The following is a 16565-nucleotide window of genomic DNA, read 5'->3' as shown; positions in this document are numbered from 1 at the left end:
CTCTGGCTGTGTGGAAACCCAAAATGTCACCCTGAGTAGCAATGACTACAGGCTCATAACTCTGGTCAAACTATGAATGAGTGACTATTGTGTGCTCAGCTATATCTGCTCAGGAACATCATGGAAGAAGGAAAAGAAGGGGCAGGAGGAATGGAAGGAAGAGGCAGACGAAGAGAAGTGATGCAGAATGCTGACTTCCAGGCACGCTATGGCTGTTGCAGTCCTGAACTGTGATTACCTGCAGAGTGGGCCTGCTGACATCTTGTCATGAGTTGAGGAAGCACAGGATTCCCTCCTGAGAATCTATGTATGGTTAATGGTTGATGAAGGAGGGAGACACATTTGCTTTGATGCTGCCACTGATTGAGAGCCCATGCTCCTGAAAACAAGCGTTCACCCGAGCCCCTCTGAGTAACCCTAACTTACTGCTTCCCAAAGCAAACAGAAGTATGAGGTTGACTTAATACAATGGGATTGGCTGTATGAGGAGGGGAAGAAAGGACTGGGGGAATATGATACAAGTACTGCACATACACACACATATGATTATATAAAAACAAATCAACGTTCAAGCTGTGAAGTCGTGGCACACACCTTTAATCCCAGCACTTGAGAGGCAGAGGTGGGCAGAGCTTTGAATTTGAGGCTAGTCTACTCTACAGCGTGAGTTTCAGGATAGCCAGGGCTACAGGGAGAAAACGTGACTAAAAAAACCATAAAAGGGCTGGAGAGATGGCTCAGTGGTTAAGAGCACTGACTGCTCTTTCAGAGGTCCTGAGTTCAAATCCCAGCACCCACATGGTGGTTCACAACCATCTGTAATAAAATCTTCTTGTGTGTCAGAAGACAGCTACAATGTACTCATATAAAACAAATAAATCTTAAAAAAACATAAAAAAGTTCAAAAGCATCCTTGGCATTGGGCTAGAAGCCAGAGTGGTATATTTTGACTTACTGTTTAAAAATTGGGTAACTGGTTATGGTGGTACACACCTTTAATTCCAGAACTAAGGAGATGGTGGCAGGCCAATCTCTATGAATTCAAGACCAGCCTGGTCCACATAGAGTTCCAAGACAGCCAGAGCTGTCTCCAAAATAATAAAAGTAAGTAAATAAAAACAAACAAAGATAACTGGGTGTGGTGGTGCATGCCTTTAATCCTAGCACTAAAAGAGCAGAGGCAGGTGAACCTTTGTGAATTTGAGGCCAGCCTGGTCTACATAGCAAGATCTAAACCAGCCAGGGATCTATAGTGAGTCCCTGTTTCAAAAATAAAGAGTAAGATACATTTATATCTTTGGCTCTTCTACTCCATGAATATATTACCTATACAACACAGTCTACTAACGATAATAAAAGAGAAAATGAATACTATTCAGCTATGAAAAAGACTGAGCTAGTATAGGCAATAAAATCCAAAGATATTTTTAAGAAAAAAATAAAACCCAACCACATTCCCTGTTTTAATTACATTTTTAAAATGTATGTATATATGTATGTATGTATGTTTGGCTGCCCCCCCATGAGTGTGTGTGTGTGTGTGTGTGTGTGTGTGTGTGTGTGTGTGTGATGTGGGGGTCAGAGGACAACTTGCAAGAACTGGTTCTCTCCTTCTACTACATGGAACTGAACTCAGGCCATTAGGCCTGACAAGAAGTCCTTTACCCCCGAACCACCCTGCCAGCCCAAGTCCATCATTTTTCTATGCATGTGCATATTCACATGTATGTACACAGACCTCAGCAAATATATCACCCTGGCTAAGGTGGTACATATTCAAATTCCACCACCACCACACACACACACACAAACACATGCATGCACACATGCATAGACACACACTTCTGTGTAGGGAAAACATGTACTTTCATGTTACATGGCATATACCACCATTTAGATATTATTCTTTACTATGTGCATTTTAATTTATAATATGAACTTTAAATATTTATCTCCAGCCAGACCTTACTTGGAGTATTCATGTTTCCAGCTGCCTTCTTGATTCAAGACGGATTCTTCAGAAATACCTTCAACCCAGTAAGAAAATATCAAACTCACAACTTTCCCCCCACAAAGCATCTTCCAGCATCCTTCACTGTCACTGTGGCTGTCACAACTTCTTAGGCCAAACATGAGTTCAGGGCTGAGCACTTTCCATATAAACCTGGAGACCTGAGTTTAATCCCTGAGTCCACATCAAGATGGAAGGAGAGAACCAACTCCACAAAGTTGTCTCTGTAATGTTCACACATGCACTGCAGCATGTGCACCCCAATATACACATCACATACACACATCACATACACTAGCAATCAGCAAATGAGTGCGTGCTGTTCTCAGCTGTCAGTCACCAAGCATCTGCTCTTCCCCTTGCACCCATATATGATCATCTCACTGAAAATGCCAAAACCACGTTCTTACCGCCTTGCTCAGTTGTGCCATGGTTCTCTAATAGGTCTTTCCATGCTGTTCTTGTTGAAAGACCCCAGCTTAGCAGCAGTAACGCCATTTTGCAAGGCTGTACTTAAGATGACTGGTTCAGGGAAAGGTTAGAACACTGAGTACACAGCGGCTGCCAAGCAAGATGTGTATGGTTGAAGGCATGGCAACAGGACGACTGCGGTTGAGCGCCTGACAATGAGAAAAGCCCCGGGAGAGGTCCCACACCCTGGTGTTTCAGGAAGGTAGCTAGGGAACTTGCCCCCGGGCTAAACCCTTGGGGGGCCGAGTCAGTCGTTATGTTCCAAGAAGGTAGCTAGGGAACTTGCCCCCGGGCTAAACCCTTGCCACATTAGAATCCACCAATTATATCCCTGTAACCATGCATCTGCTTCTGTATGCTTGCTTCTGCTCCCCAGAATCCTATAAAAAGCCCATCCTTGGTTCCGTGGGGCGCGCCAGTCCCCCGAGTGACTGAAGCGCCCACAGGTGTCTGTGCCTGTGTATCCCGACAATAAACCAAATCCTCTTGCTGATTGCATCCGGTGGTCTCGGTCTGATCATTGAGTTGGAGGACCTCCATCCCGAGGGGAAGTTCTCCCTGAGAACTTTTCACTTGTCTCTTTCACTTTCAATCCATTTATTCTATTATATATATGTATATGTGTGCACGTGTGTGTACGTGTGTGTGTCTGTGTTTTCTATCACTTCCTTTCTGTGGAGTAGCCATCATCAGTCAGAAAGTAGCCAGAGTTCTCAGTGCACTCTCCTGCCACTCACACACCTTGCTCTATACTCCGCTCCTGCTCAGCTCTTTACTCTCCCCTTTGAGGCCTCCTTCTTAGGCTGTCTCTCTCCCAACACTAGCACTACTCGGCTCTTCTGAATCTCATCCCTCCATCTCAGTTCAAACAGCCTCTTCAGGGCGCCATTGACCTTGTAGATTTGGACACACCACAGATTACGCTGGCTTAGCATTCCTTAAGTTAGCTCAGGGCAACAAGAGGGAACATAAAATAAGAAGATTAGTATTTCTATCCCTAACAAGCTTAAGTCTCTAAATGGTCTAAAGGGAACACCAGTTTATTTACTACCTTATCCTAAAATAGCATCTACTATTCAGGATAAAATAAAATTTTAAGTTGGTCTAGAGAACTCGGCTCAGTGTTAAGAGCAGGACTGGGACACCAACCCAGCCACAGAACCTTCGACCTAGTTTGTCCTGCCGCAGAGTGTTCTGGGACCGGAGCCTAACAGAACTATCATCAAAGAGACTAGAGAGGCTTCATTCAGGGAGCAAACGCAGAGGACTTCAGCCAAACATTGGTAGCGCTCTGGGAGTTCTGGAAGGGGTAGGGGCAGGATCAGAGAAACCAGAGGGATCAGGGACGTACCATGAGAAAACAGTGTGCACAGAACTGACTGGAACTCATGGGGACTCAGAGATCAGGGAGCCTGTAGAGGTCTGACCTAGGTTCTCTGTATCTATGTTATGGCTGGGTAACTTGGGGTTCTTTGGGGTAATCCTAACAGTGGAAACAGGGGCTGTCCCTGATTCTTTTGCCAGCTTATGGAACCTTTTCCATACTACCATGTCCAGTTTTAAAGCGATGCTATGTGCCTGGTCTTAAAGTTTGTTATGCCATGTTTGGTTGATGTCCCTGAGAGACCTGCTCTTTTCTGAGAAGTGGAAGGGGGTTGGATCTGGGGGAGAGGGGAGGTAGTAGGGAGAGGTGGGGAGGGGGAAGTAGAGCAGGGCTTGCTTTTCCAAAGGACCTGGGTCTGATTCCCAGTGGTTCACAACTGTCTGTAAGTCCAGTCCCAGGAGATCTGATGCCCTCTTCTGATCTTATAGACACCAGGTACTCTTGTGGAAATATGCAAACCTGCAGGCAACACCCATATAAAAAATAAAAATAAATCTTGCTGGGCATGATGGCACATGCCTTTAATTCCAGCACTCAGGAGGCAGAGGCAGTGACAGGTGAATTTCTCTGAGTTCAAAGCCAACCTGGTCTACATAGTGAATTCCAAGCCAGCTAGGACTTTATACAGTGAGCCCCTGTCTTTAAACAAACAAACAAACCCCATAACCTAACCAAAACAATAAATCTTTAATATTTTTAAATGACAAAAACCAACCAACCAAAACCTAAAAACTAAAATAAAACTGAACATATTCTGTTTGTAGATTGGATTTTGTTTGTTTGTTTGGATTTTGCTTTTGTTTTGAGACAGGGTCTCAGTATGTAGCTCTGGCTGTCCTGGATATAGATCAATCTGGCCTTAAACATACAGATATCCACCTGCCTCTGCCTCCTGAGTGCTAGGATTAAAATCCTGCACCACTATGCCCAGGTGTGCACTATTCTCATAAAGGACCCAGGTTCCATTTCTGGCACCCACATTAGACAGCTCACAACCACCTGTAATGCCAGCTCCAGGGAGACCTGAGGCCTTTGGCCTCTGTGGGTACCAGCGCTCACACACATGTACCTACACACAGAAACAAACACACATAATTAAAAACAAAACAAAGCTTTTAAAACAAAAAAGCAAAAAAGCAAGAATAAAGGGAGAGGAAGGCAGACCTAAAGCAAGCTGCACAGGAAGGGCTCACAGCAGCACAGCCCCTGAAAGGGCTGGCCCTATCCACAGTCATCTCAGAAGCTCCCTGATGTTTTCCTACTCACCAAAACCTCTAGGGACTGGAGGTGGCCCAAGAAGGCTGGGCTGCTGTTGTAATCAGACGTGGCACCAGAAGATAGGCTTCCATTGGAACTGGTGTACAGGGAGCTGGAGTTGGCTAGAATCTGTAGTTTCTCCTCTTCCTGGGAAGAACAGAGATGAACTAGCTTCTGATGATACCACACTGCCACATCCTCTCCCTTCCCTGTCACCTCCACAGCTGTCACCAGTTACATCCCAGAACCTCCTGCTGCAGCCTCTCACCTACTTCCCAGAAGCCACAACTCTCTATGCTTCCTTCCCCATGTCCCTAACTCCACACAGAAGCCTCTTCCTCCCACACTTTAGCCTGGGACAGCAGTGCTCTGATGAGGGGGTAAAGGGGATCTAGGTCCAGCTTTGGGCTGGAAGCAGAGCCCTGCACTTTACAACCGTATCAGACTCACAAACAGGCAGAGTAAAGGTCTGGCCCAGGTTCCAGGCCTGTCCTAAGGCAGAGGACTGCCTCGTTCCCCACCTTCAGCAGCTGGGAGATGATCTGCTGGCGGATTCTCTTTTTCTCTTGTTCACTCCGCTCCTTGAGCCGATCTCGAGCCTGTGCGATCTCTGCCTTGGCCTCTTCACGGGCCTGACGATACTCTTGAAGCATGAGCTCAATGTCAGAGGGAGGGCAGGCTAATCTTGGTGCTGGTTCTGGGATTCTAGGGAAGTCCACAAGGTTAAAAGGCTCCTTCTAACATGACAAGCACATAGAAGTATGGTACTGCCCACCCCTGCTAGCTCGGCATAACCTCTTGCTGCCTACAGAGTTATTTTGCATTCTTAGGAGAAGAAAAAGGCATTCTAAGACCCCAACACACAGACTGGCATAACATACAAAAGTCTCTGTCCAATACTTTCCCAATGACTTCTCTCTGCCCATCTCCTTCTGTACCCCAGTACCCCATTCCCTCTGGAAGAGACTCTGGATGGTCAAATTCCAGTCCCAGCCAGCTCCCGCAGAGCCTGCTTCCTGCAGGCTCCAGAATCTTCATTACCTAGTGGTTTCCACGACATGCTTCCTCAGGCGCTGCAGGTACTCTTGGCGTCTGCTGGGCAAGTCAAGTTCCCCGGTGGGGAGGTCCTTGCTGGGCAGGAAGCGGAGTCGTTTCTGGGGACTGAGGCTTCGTGTCCGACGAAAGTTATGAAGTCGCTCAGTCCTTTCTCTCCTGAGGGTCTCAAAAGTCTTTTTCTGCCTGAGACAAAATGTGATTGATTCCCACATGACCTCACCCTGATGGTCACCTTGCCCACCCTTTGCCCTTTAGGCCCAGGGCCCTTACCTAGTGTAGAACTCCTCATGGGAGAGCATAGCAGGTTCTTCAGGAGCAAACACCTCCCCTGTCCCACTTTGCAGCACCTTCAGCAGAGCATCTGTCTCCCCAAAGCCATGGTGTAGTTTTGCTTCTGTGAGTTCCACACTGAGTGAAGGCTTCTGGACCCCAGCTTGTAAGGGGATGTGTTCCAATCGTAGGTACTCGGGTTCCTGGCTGTATTTGTCAGAAGGTTGCAGGGGCCTTTGTTTCCCTACAGAACTCAAGTCACATCTGACCCCTAAACTGTCACCTACATGCAGACTTTTGCAAGGTCCATCCTGAACTCCATACCAGTTATTAAATTTGTTATGAACTGAGAAGTCCCTGAGGTTGTGATGCTGGGGACCAGAGGCCACATACTTTTGTGAACCAGGACAGAGCAGCTCCACAGGTTGGCAGACCTGAGGTGGATCTACAGCAGGACTTTGAAGCCCTGTAGTAGCAGAGATCTGACAAGGGCTAAGGGGCTGAAGACCTCTCCGTGATGAAGGTCGGTCCACGTTGGGTTGTGGCTCTTCCATAAACACTGACTTCCCATCCTCATTTGCTGCCCTGCCCTGGCACTGACTGGGCCTCCCACTGCTTGGTGGACCATGCTCTGTGGAAGCCACCGTCTCAGACACAACGCTATCATCAAGGATCCTGTGCCTTGGTGGTGAAGATGGTGGTTTGCTTTGGTCTCCAGTGGTGCTCTTGAGCTGAAGCTGCTGAGGGGACTTTCCTGAGAAACTAACCTGGGGACTAGAGCTCTGTTGTGGGCTGCAAGGGGAGCTAGAATAAAGAAACAATCTCTCAGAACGTTTCCCTAAGGGGCTCTTGACTTCTCTGTCCACAGACTCAGCTCTCTGAGAGACGCCAGCCTTATCAGTGGCTTGAGAATTACCCATTGGAGGTCTTAGGTCACCAACTTCAGGGTCTGGATTGATGTCAAGCTTCTGGAAGTTTTCAAGAGGATGAGCCGAGGGAACTGATAGAGTCAAACAGGCTAAGGGGTTGCTCAGCTCCTGGATGCTGGCACTAAATGTAAGGATTGGAGAGGACGCCCTATCCACCAGCACAGCACTCGAGCTGCCCAACCTATTCTGGGTGCTAGGCTCTTGGGTGAACTCAGAAGCACCAAGGGTGAGCCTTGAGTGGTGTGAGATTCTGGACATGTTGACCACCATGCAAGATTCCTCTGGCTGCAGACTGGGAAGTGGGGAACCATCAGGAGAAGCTGGGGGGTTCATGAAAGTAAAGTTCTGCCCAAAATCAGCTTTCTGAAACCTCAAGTGTGGTGAGGTCACAGGAGGGCTCTGCAGTTTAACGTGGGTACTTCCTTTGTGGAGATCTGGGGGTTCTGCTGCTTCCTCTGCCTCTTTCTTCTGAAACACCACTGGGACATCTCCCTTTTCTTGAGCCACAGTGGTAATACCTGAGTCCATCACGTGAAGGATCACACTGACTTCCTCTGACTTGACCTCTGGCGCCTGGAAGGCCAGAGGAGGTAAGGCCAGGTCTGTCTGGATCCCCTCATCCACAGTGGTCTGAGTAGAACCATCCATCATAAGGGCCTGTTGGGCCTCATCTAGGGATTCACTGTTGCCATTCTGTTCCTTTATGACCACACTTGGCTGTGAGAGACTCCCAAGCAGTTCTGAAGTACTATGCAGAAGCTGTGAAAGGTGGAGAGACAGGTTGTGCATCCTGGTCCAGGAGGCTAGATCAGAGTCTGACATTGTCCTGGCATCAGGCTGAACAGAGACATCAATGCAATTTGAGTGAAGCCTGCTGCCCAGGGTCCGTGTTCCCTGCTCGAAGGTATTCATACTGGCCTCCCCCCCAGCACAGCCTGTCTCTGGTGGGCAGAGTAATATAATCTCATCTACCTGAGCTGTGGTACTCCCTCCAGCCAGAGGCAGCTCATTTGAACTCTGGTCATTCCCAATGCCACTGTGTATGTTTTGCAAATCCTGGGTTTGGGCATCAGTCTTGGGATGGAAGTGAAATGGAGATTTCTTGTCTTCTAGGACATTGTCCATGCTAGAACACTGAGCCATTTTTGATTGTATTAGGCACTGAGATTTCTGGCTACCAGAGACATCAACTGCACTTCCAAACACATATTGCTTCCAACCAATATGCACAGGTCCCTGTGGACACCAGGGCAGGACATAGGGACTTAAGTTACTAGAATCAAAGTGCAGCATTTCTTTGTCCACCTGAGAATGCCAATTCTCTGGCATACCCTGGACACTCAGTTTATCTGTCTTTCCTGGATGGGCCTGTTCCAAAGCCCCAGGCATCCAGGTAGTCATGAACTCAGGGGTTGGCATACATGACACAGTGGAAGACGTTGGGTAAGGAGGAATGACAGGGTTCAAGGGTCTGTGATCAGTGTGGCTATTGCTCAAGTTACACGAGGCTTTCTGACTGTAATCTTGAGACTTCTGAGATGTTGATACTGGCTTTTGGGAGGAATGACCCCTGAGATGTGGGCTCCACAAGCAATTTGGCCCCTGTGCATCTTCATCTGTTGGCGAAGGAGGATTCACACTCAAATTTAGTTCTTGAAGAGACCGAGATGAGCTGACCACAGTAAACTGAGGTCTAGGGGAGTACCTGGCACGCTTGGGGCCAGAGAAGATTGCAATCACAGGAAGCAAGTGCCTGTGGCTGGGAGGCAGCTGCTCCCTATCAGAGCAGAGCTGGCTAGGAGTCTGGGCAGCAGGCTGTGATGGTTCAGTTTGGGCTTCAAAGTCTGAAAAGAAAGTCTGGGACGCAGAAGACTTGGCTACAACTATCTCCTTTCTTTCACCATCTATAGTCTGACAGCCATCAAAGCTACCAATGTTAGAAGATACTAGATTTCTGACCTGGGCATGGACTTTGCCATCTCCTGAGACCTGGTCTCTCTGTTGTTCTTCCTCTTCCCATGAAGTTTCAATCTGAGGGTGGCAGGTATGTTTCAACATGTCTACAAATTTGGCTTGAGAATCCAAGCAACTGTGACCCCCGACCTTAGTGGAAGGTGGCATCTTTTTTGAACAGCATCTGATGGTATTTTCTAAATGCCCAAACTGAGCTGCTATCTCCAGCTTACTGTCAACAGATTCTTCATTTGAATATGGTCTCTGAGTCACCGCAGGTTGTTCTGGTGTTGTTTGTGATGCCTGTACATTCTCACTTACAGAGTTATTCTTCAGAGTTCTTCGTGGCTCAGAGCTCATGCCTGCAGGGCTGGATGGATAAGAATCCTCAGGGGCAGTGCTGGCCTTCTTCCCTGTTGTCTTTTCCCCAGAACCGTCCACTGATCTTCCCTTAGCAACAGTGTGGGTGAGGCAATTTGCCCTCATTTCTGAGGTGCAAAGGCAGCTGCAGCTTTGAGCTGGAGAGGAGACAAGAGCTGTAGTGGGTGGGTTGGGAATGCTGTTGTCTACTGGACCACATTTATGTTTGAGGCCATGTGCTAAAGACACTTGAGAGTCTTTGGAAAAGCTCTCTCCTGCTCCATCCACTTCGCAGACCCTAGATGGTACTATAAAAAGTGAGTGGTCAGGATGTGGAGCAGCCCAGAGAGTTCCCTTCCTAAGGACACCATCTCTATAACATGGCAGAGTAGAGGAATGAGAGCGACAGTCGTGAACAGCAGCAGCAGGCTGAGAACCACTTAGGTGAGGGCAATTCTCTTCCTCCCCATAAGATAAGCCAAGTGGCCTGCTGCCTCCAGTGTTCCCCTTGAAGACAAGGCGCTCTTCTGGGCACAGACCTGGAGCCTCTTCTCTAACTCCACTGGGATGCAGGCTTGGTCTTTTATCTATAAATGGAGTTGACCTTAGATTTTTGCTGTCACTCCCACATACTTCTGCCAGACCAGAGTCAACGTTCTTCCACTTGACAGGATGCCATATGTTAGCTTCTGCTTCAACCTTTCTTGGAGCTCCAGGCTGAAGAACACATGACTTTGGACTTGCCTTCACTCCTTCTAAGCCAGCAGAAGCATCTGAGCACTGCACATGGTCTTGCTTAGGCTGAGAAAGGTACACAGTATTATCAACAGTACGGATCACAGACTGACACTCAGAATGGACTGTTTTTCCTTTCTGTGTGCTCACTGAGACCTTACCTGAGTCTCCTCCACATGTGCTATCTAGACTTCTAGGTTTTTGATGACCCAGGACAGTGTCCTTCCCACCAAAGGATATATCCTCTGCAGTCTCCCATGCAGCCAACTGACTTTGCCCATGCAGAATCCTCCCAGGACCATCACAAGAAGTTTGAGAAGGTACGACAGACACTTTCTCTGATCCTACCCTCTCATTCTGCTCTACAGCTAGTATAGAAAGAAGCCTGTCTGAGTCCAAAGGACCAACAGAGGACATTGTTCTAGATGTTTCTTTCTTTTTTTCGATGACTTCAGAAAAATCAGACCATCCTCTTGCTCCACAAAATTGCCTTGCTTCTCCAGTGCAGTATCTTTCTTCTAGCCCTGAAATAATGTGAGAAGAAGCCAACAAATGATGCTGTGGCCCTCTATCAGTTTCAGGATTGAGCACATGTTGAAGGCTCCCTGCACTGGCCTGGGCTCTCCTCTCATCAGCCAAGAGGTTTGCAAACACAGGAGGTGGAGCTGCCACATGCAGTCCTTGTGTCTTAGCATCGTTCCTGGTGCTATCCCACCCTAACGTAACTGTCTGTGTCTGAGACCTACCAGCAGCCTCTGAAAAACACTCAGCTTCTTGTGACGTCTCATAAGGAAGGACTGTCCCCTCAGCCACAAAGTCATTAAGCTGCTTTCTCTGTGCTTTTGCCTGCCTGATCTCTGCCAAGATAGCCAGGCATATGGATGCATGGACAGAGGAGTCCGGTAGTAGCAGAGGCTCTGGATCAGGTCCTTTCAGTACAGACACCGGTGGTAAGCAAGCAGAGTTAGGAAGTTGTTGGTCTTCTGACTTCTCCTCTGCCTTCTGCCTTTCCTCTTCACCCTGATTACTATCTTCTTGTAAAAGGAAACTGACCCTCCTTTCAGTCTGCCTTAAGACAGTATCCAAAGAACTGGTTTTTGTTTCTTTTTGTACAGTTGCCTCAGATTCAGAACCCAGACCTTCCTGAGTAGTCAAGCCTGTGTAAGTAACTCTGAAGTCCCCTTCCTGGTCTTCTTGGGAGCTGGTGCTTTCTGTTATCCAGTCCTCTGTCTCTAGTTGTATACTGTCTGATGTAACAGACTGACCATTAGCTCTCATGAGCATGGGCGTTACAGATCCACCCCAGGGAGTGTGTGTGGTGGAAGTATCCCCAGAAACACTTCCCTGCAGGCTACTGCTTCCAGTCTCCCCACTATGATCCTGATCCCCTACTCCAGTTGCCAAAAAATTTCTATTTGTTTTCAACATTGTAGGTTCTAATATGTTCTCAAATGAAGAGACACCTTTGGTATCAGAGAAATGACAACAGCTTCTTGGGAAGCTTGGAGAATGCACGGGTTGGATACCACTCAGCTCTCCATAAGGAAGAGCTGCAGAGAAGTCTCTCTGGTTATGGAATGGGGAGACAGTCTCCTGCCTGAAAACTGTGCCCTTCCAGTGCTGGCTGGGAGTAGAAATTTCCACATTCTCTTTTTCCTTCAGGTTCCCTCCCCTGTCCACTGTCATTTCTTCAACTCTCCCTGGAGTTTTTACATCCTCCAATTCTGAATCACTTGGGACTGTAATAATTTGGCTTTCCTGAAAACTTTCCACACTCTCCAGTTCCTCAAGACTTTCCAAGGCCCAAGTCTGCTCTTGGAACTTTGCTGATGCTTTTAGGAGCTCATCATCCTTCTCAGCTCTCTCCAGGCTGCGCTGCAATAGCAGAGATCTAGCTAATGCTTTCATTCTCCTAGGGTGAAGGGACATGTTGCTAGGCTTTCTGAGAGCTTCGCCCTTCCCCAAAGAACCACATGTATCCCTGGCAAGTCTGTGTGCTCCAGGTGGTGGGTATGCGTGCTCTCTCTCAGACCCCCTTGTTTGCTTACAGTCCCTTGATCTGAAGGGGCTTCCTGTGATCTTCTGGACCTGAGCATTATTACTAATTGCACTGTTACCCTCTATTTCTCTAGCTTTGTTGTCTTCAAAGATACCATCTTCTATCTGTATTGGAAAAGATGGATAATCCTCAAAGCACAAATGTTTTCCAGAACTTTCTGGCTCGGGGACCTGGTCAGTCTTCTTCTGGTCCTGTAAGTCCTGGAGCATAAGTTCTGTACTTGGCGTGTGGGAAGCATGAAGTTGCTTATTCTGCTTGGATTCGATTTCTAAGATGCCAGTTTCCAGCTGTATTACACTCCTGATCAGCCTAGCCATTTCATCAGTACTATTAACCCTTTTATTCTGTTTCTCTCCCAAAGGTTTTTCTTTGCACTGTATTTCTTGTGACTGCCCATGGGCCTTGCATTCAGTGGGCTTTCTTTCCTGAGAGCACATAACTAGATGGCATCTTTCACAGGTATACTGGGTTCCTGGAAGACTAAATTCTTCTCGGATGTCTTTGGAAATCACTTCTCTGAGAAGCACAGTTTCATTCCTCCCCTCCCACCTGTGGGTGGGACTCCTACCTCCTGCCATGATCGCAGGGCTACTTCGACAGTGGAGTGATCTTGATTTCAAGGAAACAGCAGTTTCCTCTGGCATTACCTTCTCCAGGTCTAAATTGGTGATTTTACCAATGAAATCAGACCTGTCTCCAGGAGGAGACTGACTGTGCATACTAGAGGACTGCGTCTCTGGCAGGAGTGGACTCTGTTCTTCCCCACTTGCCTTAGAATCACAAATGAAGAGCAAAGTCTTTGACTCAGAGCCATTGAAGGCAACACTGCAGTGATGCCATGCAGAGGCCCCTTCTCCATCCTCATGGACTGAGAGGCTGTACTTATTTAAAATTCCAAGTTGATTTCTACATTCACAAGCTTTGAGTCTGGTAGAAGGGAGATGCTGTCTGTTCTGAGCAACAAAACAGTAAGCAGAATCATGGGGTTCTTCTTTTCTCATATTTCTGGGCAGTTTCCCCAGTTCTCCAGTAACTTCCCCTATATTCATATCCGTTGGCCTTTTGGTTATTGTCTGATGAGGTGAATCAATCTTAGAATTCTGACTTTGGGACAACTTGGGCAAATTATTTTTCTTGTGAGCTTTCTGGGGGACTTGATGACTATGACCAAAGCCCCAGGCTTCTCTAGGGGGTGGGGAGGGCACCCAGGCTTCCCTGCAGGCTGGAATCTCTAAGGCAGTTTCTGTCAGGGCATCCCTGCTTTTGGTTACATAGAATGTTTCCAGGGAAGGCGACTGCAGGAAGGATGGAAAAGAGCTCCAAGGGTCAGAGTGCAGGAACAGCTCTGGACCTGAAGGGAAAGTGCAACAGGCATCTATGTGTGTTCCAGCTACTTCCTCGGAGCACTCCTGGGAAGCCACCTTCTCTTCCAGCAGGGGGTGCTGGTGGCTGTTGTTACTTAATAGTCCTGGTTGAACTGGAGTATTTTTCCTGAGAAGAGTCTCATCTTGAGGTAAATAATCTACTTCAGAGGCTGAGGTGTCATAAGTGTGATAAGCCCTCTTCTGGAAGAAATACTGCCCAGAGGAAGTTTTCAGTGCAGAATGTCTGCCACCCTGAAGGCACCCTTCCAAGCTGGCCTGATTGACTTCCCATGCTTCTGTCATGGAACTTGGTATCGAATTTCCTGCTGTGCAGGCCTGTGCATTTATAGATCCAGAAGTCAGAGACTCTATGTCTGTGGGGTATGCCTCATTACAGCTCATCCTCTCAACAGTACTGAAGAGATCAGAAGCACTTTCTACGTTGGCACTCAGACTGTCATGGTCTTTCTCTGCATTTAAGTGCCTGATTTGGGATAGGTGGGCTGGAAAGGAGCAGAAATCTAAATTTCTAGATAACCCAGGGCCAGTGGGCAACTGAGAGTCTACTTTATCAGAAGCATTAGCCAGGGAGCTAGAGTCTTCCTCCAGGAAGGGGAAAGCTGGCCTGGGCTCTCCTACAGCTTCAAAAGTAGAATCAGAGAGTTCAAGGAGATATTCTTGATGAAGGGCAGCCCAGTCCTTCTTATTAATACTATGTACATGAGTGAACGAGGTGGCAGAGGTAGCCAGCACACTTGACATGTCAGAATTGTGGGACTCTTCAGAGATGCCCTGGTTGGTCATGTCAGGCATTTCTCTGCCCTGAAAGAATCCATCAACTCCTGGCTGAAGGAGTCTTTGGCTTCCACAAACTGAGGGCTTGGATGTATCAGAAGCAGAAGTTGCATACAAATCTGAACTGCAGGGTGGCTCAGTACTAGTTTGGGGAGGTTTGCAGGTACTTGGTTCTTCACTGCTTAGCCAGTGTCGGGGCTTCTCACTATAGGGCTGAGTTTCATGTATGTCAGGACTTGGACATAGAGAATGTATGACCCCTGAGGGACTGCTGGGATTGACCTTAGAGTCGCAAGAAAACCAGGAATCCACAGATAACAGGGGGCTCTCTCTTGCAAGTTGAATACCTTGGAGAGGGTTGATTTGTTCGGAATAGCTGGTCTCCATTTCTGACTCAAGCTGCTCACAACGGGGCTGGTATTGAAGATCATGGTAAAATGAATTGCTTTTTGGCAGAATATTATTGACCCCGACTCCCACTCTGTGGTTGATAGGGCTAGGCCTGTCCGTTGCCCCCTGTCCATTGTCTATTGCAGATAGGGTGGCCTTCTGCGGATGCCAGAAAGTCTCTGTAGGCATCTCATCAGCAGAGCCAAGGAAAGGCTCCCCTTGCCTATGTTCAGGACCAATTAGGCTGTGCAAGGAAAAGCTCCTGTCTGTATGAGTACATAAGCTACTGTCTGAGTACATGGGGAGACCCCTCACAGAGGCTGAAGGTCTGGCTCTTGAATGCCCATGGTCCTTCATGGAATATTCACCTGCAGAGTTTTCTGAGAGACTTTGGTGCCCTTTCCCAGCAAGTGAATCCTCAGATATTTGACTGTTATCACTTTCAGAGTTCTCTGGATCTGGGAGATCCCATTTTCCCTGAATTTCCTCTGGTTTCAGCAGCTCCTTTGGGACTTTGGCATAGATGTAAGAAAGAGAATCCACTGAGTAACTACTTTCAGTGTCAGATAAATCTTTGTCCTCTTCCCTTACATGGTCCATTATAGGTCTAGAATCTGTGAAGGAGGTTGGATCCTCTGCACTAGGTTGTTTTTTTAAAGGACAGCCACAAGACAAACGAGAGAACTTTTTGGCAATGTCTCTGGCCCTAGCTGCCAGCACCCTCTGATGCTTTTTTGATGCCCTGCTTGGAGGAGGTGGTTTGGATTCTGCCAGAGAAGTCTTGACTACTTTTCTATGCCCAGCTGCTTGCTCCGATCCGCTGAGATACGTAGGATGGGAGGTAGTTTCCTTAGGAGCCTTGTAGGTTCCACAGCTCTCTTCTTTTTGCCATACAGTTTGTGTGTTGACAGAGGCTACTAGTCCCTTAGCCTTGGTCTGGGCAGCAGGGGTGAAGATCCTTGAACCATCTGTTGGTTTTTGTTTCTTAGTTGATTGACCCTGGGATGACATCTGACAGGGCTGCTTACCCAATGACTCAATTTTTTGGCTACTGACAGAGGCTCCCCTGGATGGAGAGAACTTCCTCCACCGTGATGAATGGAGGCTGTTCCTGCCCAGGCATCCTGTCCTTGGAGGACAGGCTGTAGCCTGGGGAACAGTATCTGTTGACAGGGTTTTCTCTGGCTTTTGCTGAGTCAGATCAGGCACAGGTGGTGACATGGTCGAAGGATCCCAGTTCATGACAGCACTGTGAAGACAAGGAAGGCAATATCAGAATAGTAGTGCCCCTGTGTCAATCTAAGTAATATGGCATTCTTCTTAGTTACTCTGAAAGAGGTTGGAAAGCAGGCCACCCACACACTGTGTCCTACATTCCTCAGATCAACACACACAAAAGCAGACTGTTGACAGTACAGCCCTGGCTTTCAGTGGTCTCAGATACACGTTGCTCAATCTCCATCCCCAACTGCTTTATCTTTACATTTCAAGCAACTGGCTATGTGAGGAAAACAGGAATAATTTTAATACT

At 47.6% G+C, this 16565-nt stretch overlaps 1 protein-coding gene across 1 annotated transcript in view; it reads right to left on the bottom strand.

Moving 5' to 3' along the window:
- Positions 1-16565, bottom strand: part of Stard9 (StAR related lipid transfer domain containing 9) — a 90138-nt gene that overhangs the window by 15395 nt on the left and 58178 nt on the right. Inside the window, 4 exon segments of the mRNA XM_032904024.1 lie at positions 5133-5270; positions 5645-5828; positions 6165-6362; positions 6450-16283. Of these exon segments, the coding sequence (XP_032759915.1) occupies positions 5133-5270; positions 5645-5828; positions 6165-6362; positions 6450-16283 (10354 nt within the window).

This window comes from Rattus rattus, chromosome 5 (genome assembly GCF_011064425.1).
Source record: "Rattus rattus isolate New Zealand chromosome 5, Rrattus_CSIRO_v1, whole genome shotgun sequence".
In the NCBI taxonomy this organism is placed as follows: domain Eukaryota; kingdom Metazoa; phylum Chordata; class Mammalia; order Rodentia; family Muridae; genus Rattus; species Rattus rattus.
Note: the sequence above shows the minus strand (reverse complement) of the source record. Positions and strands in the feature narration are given on the sequence as shown.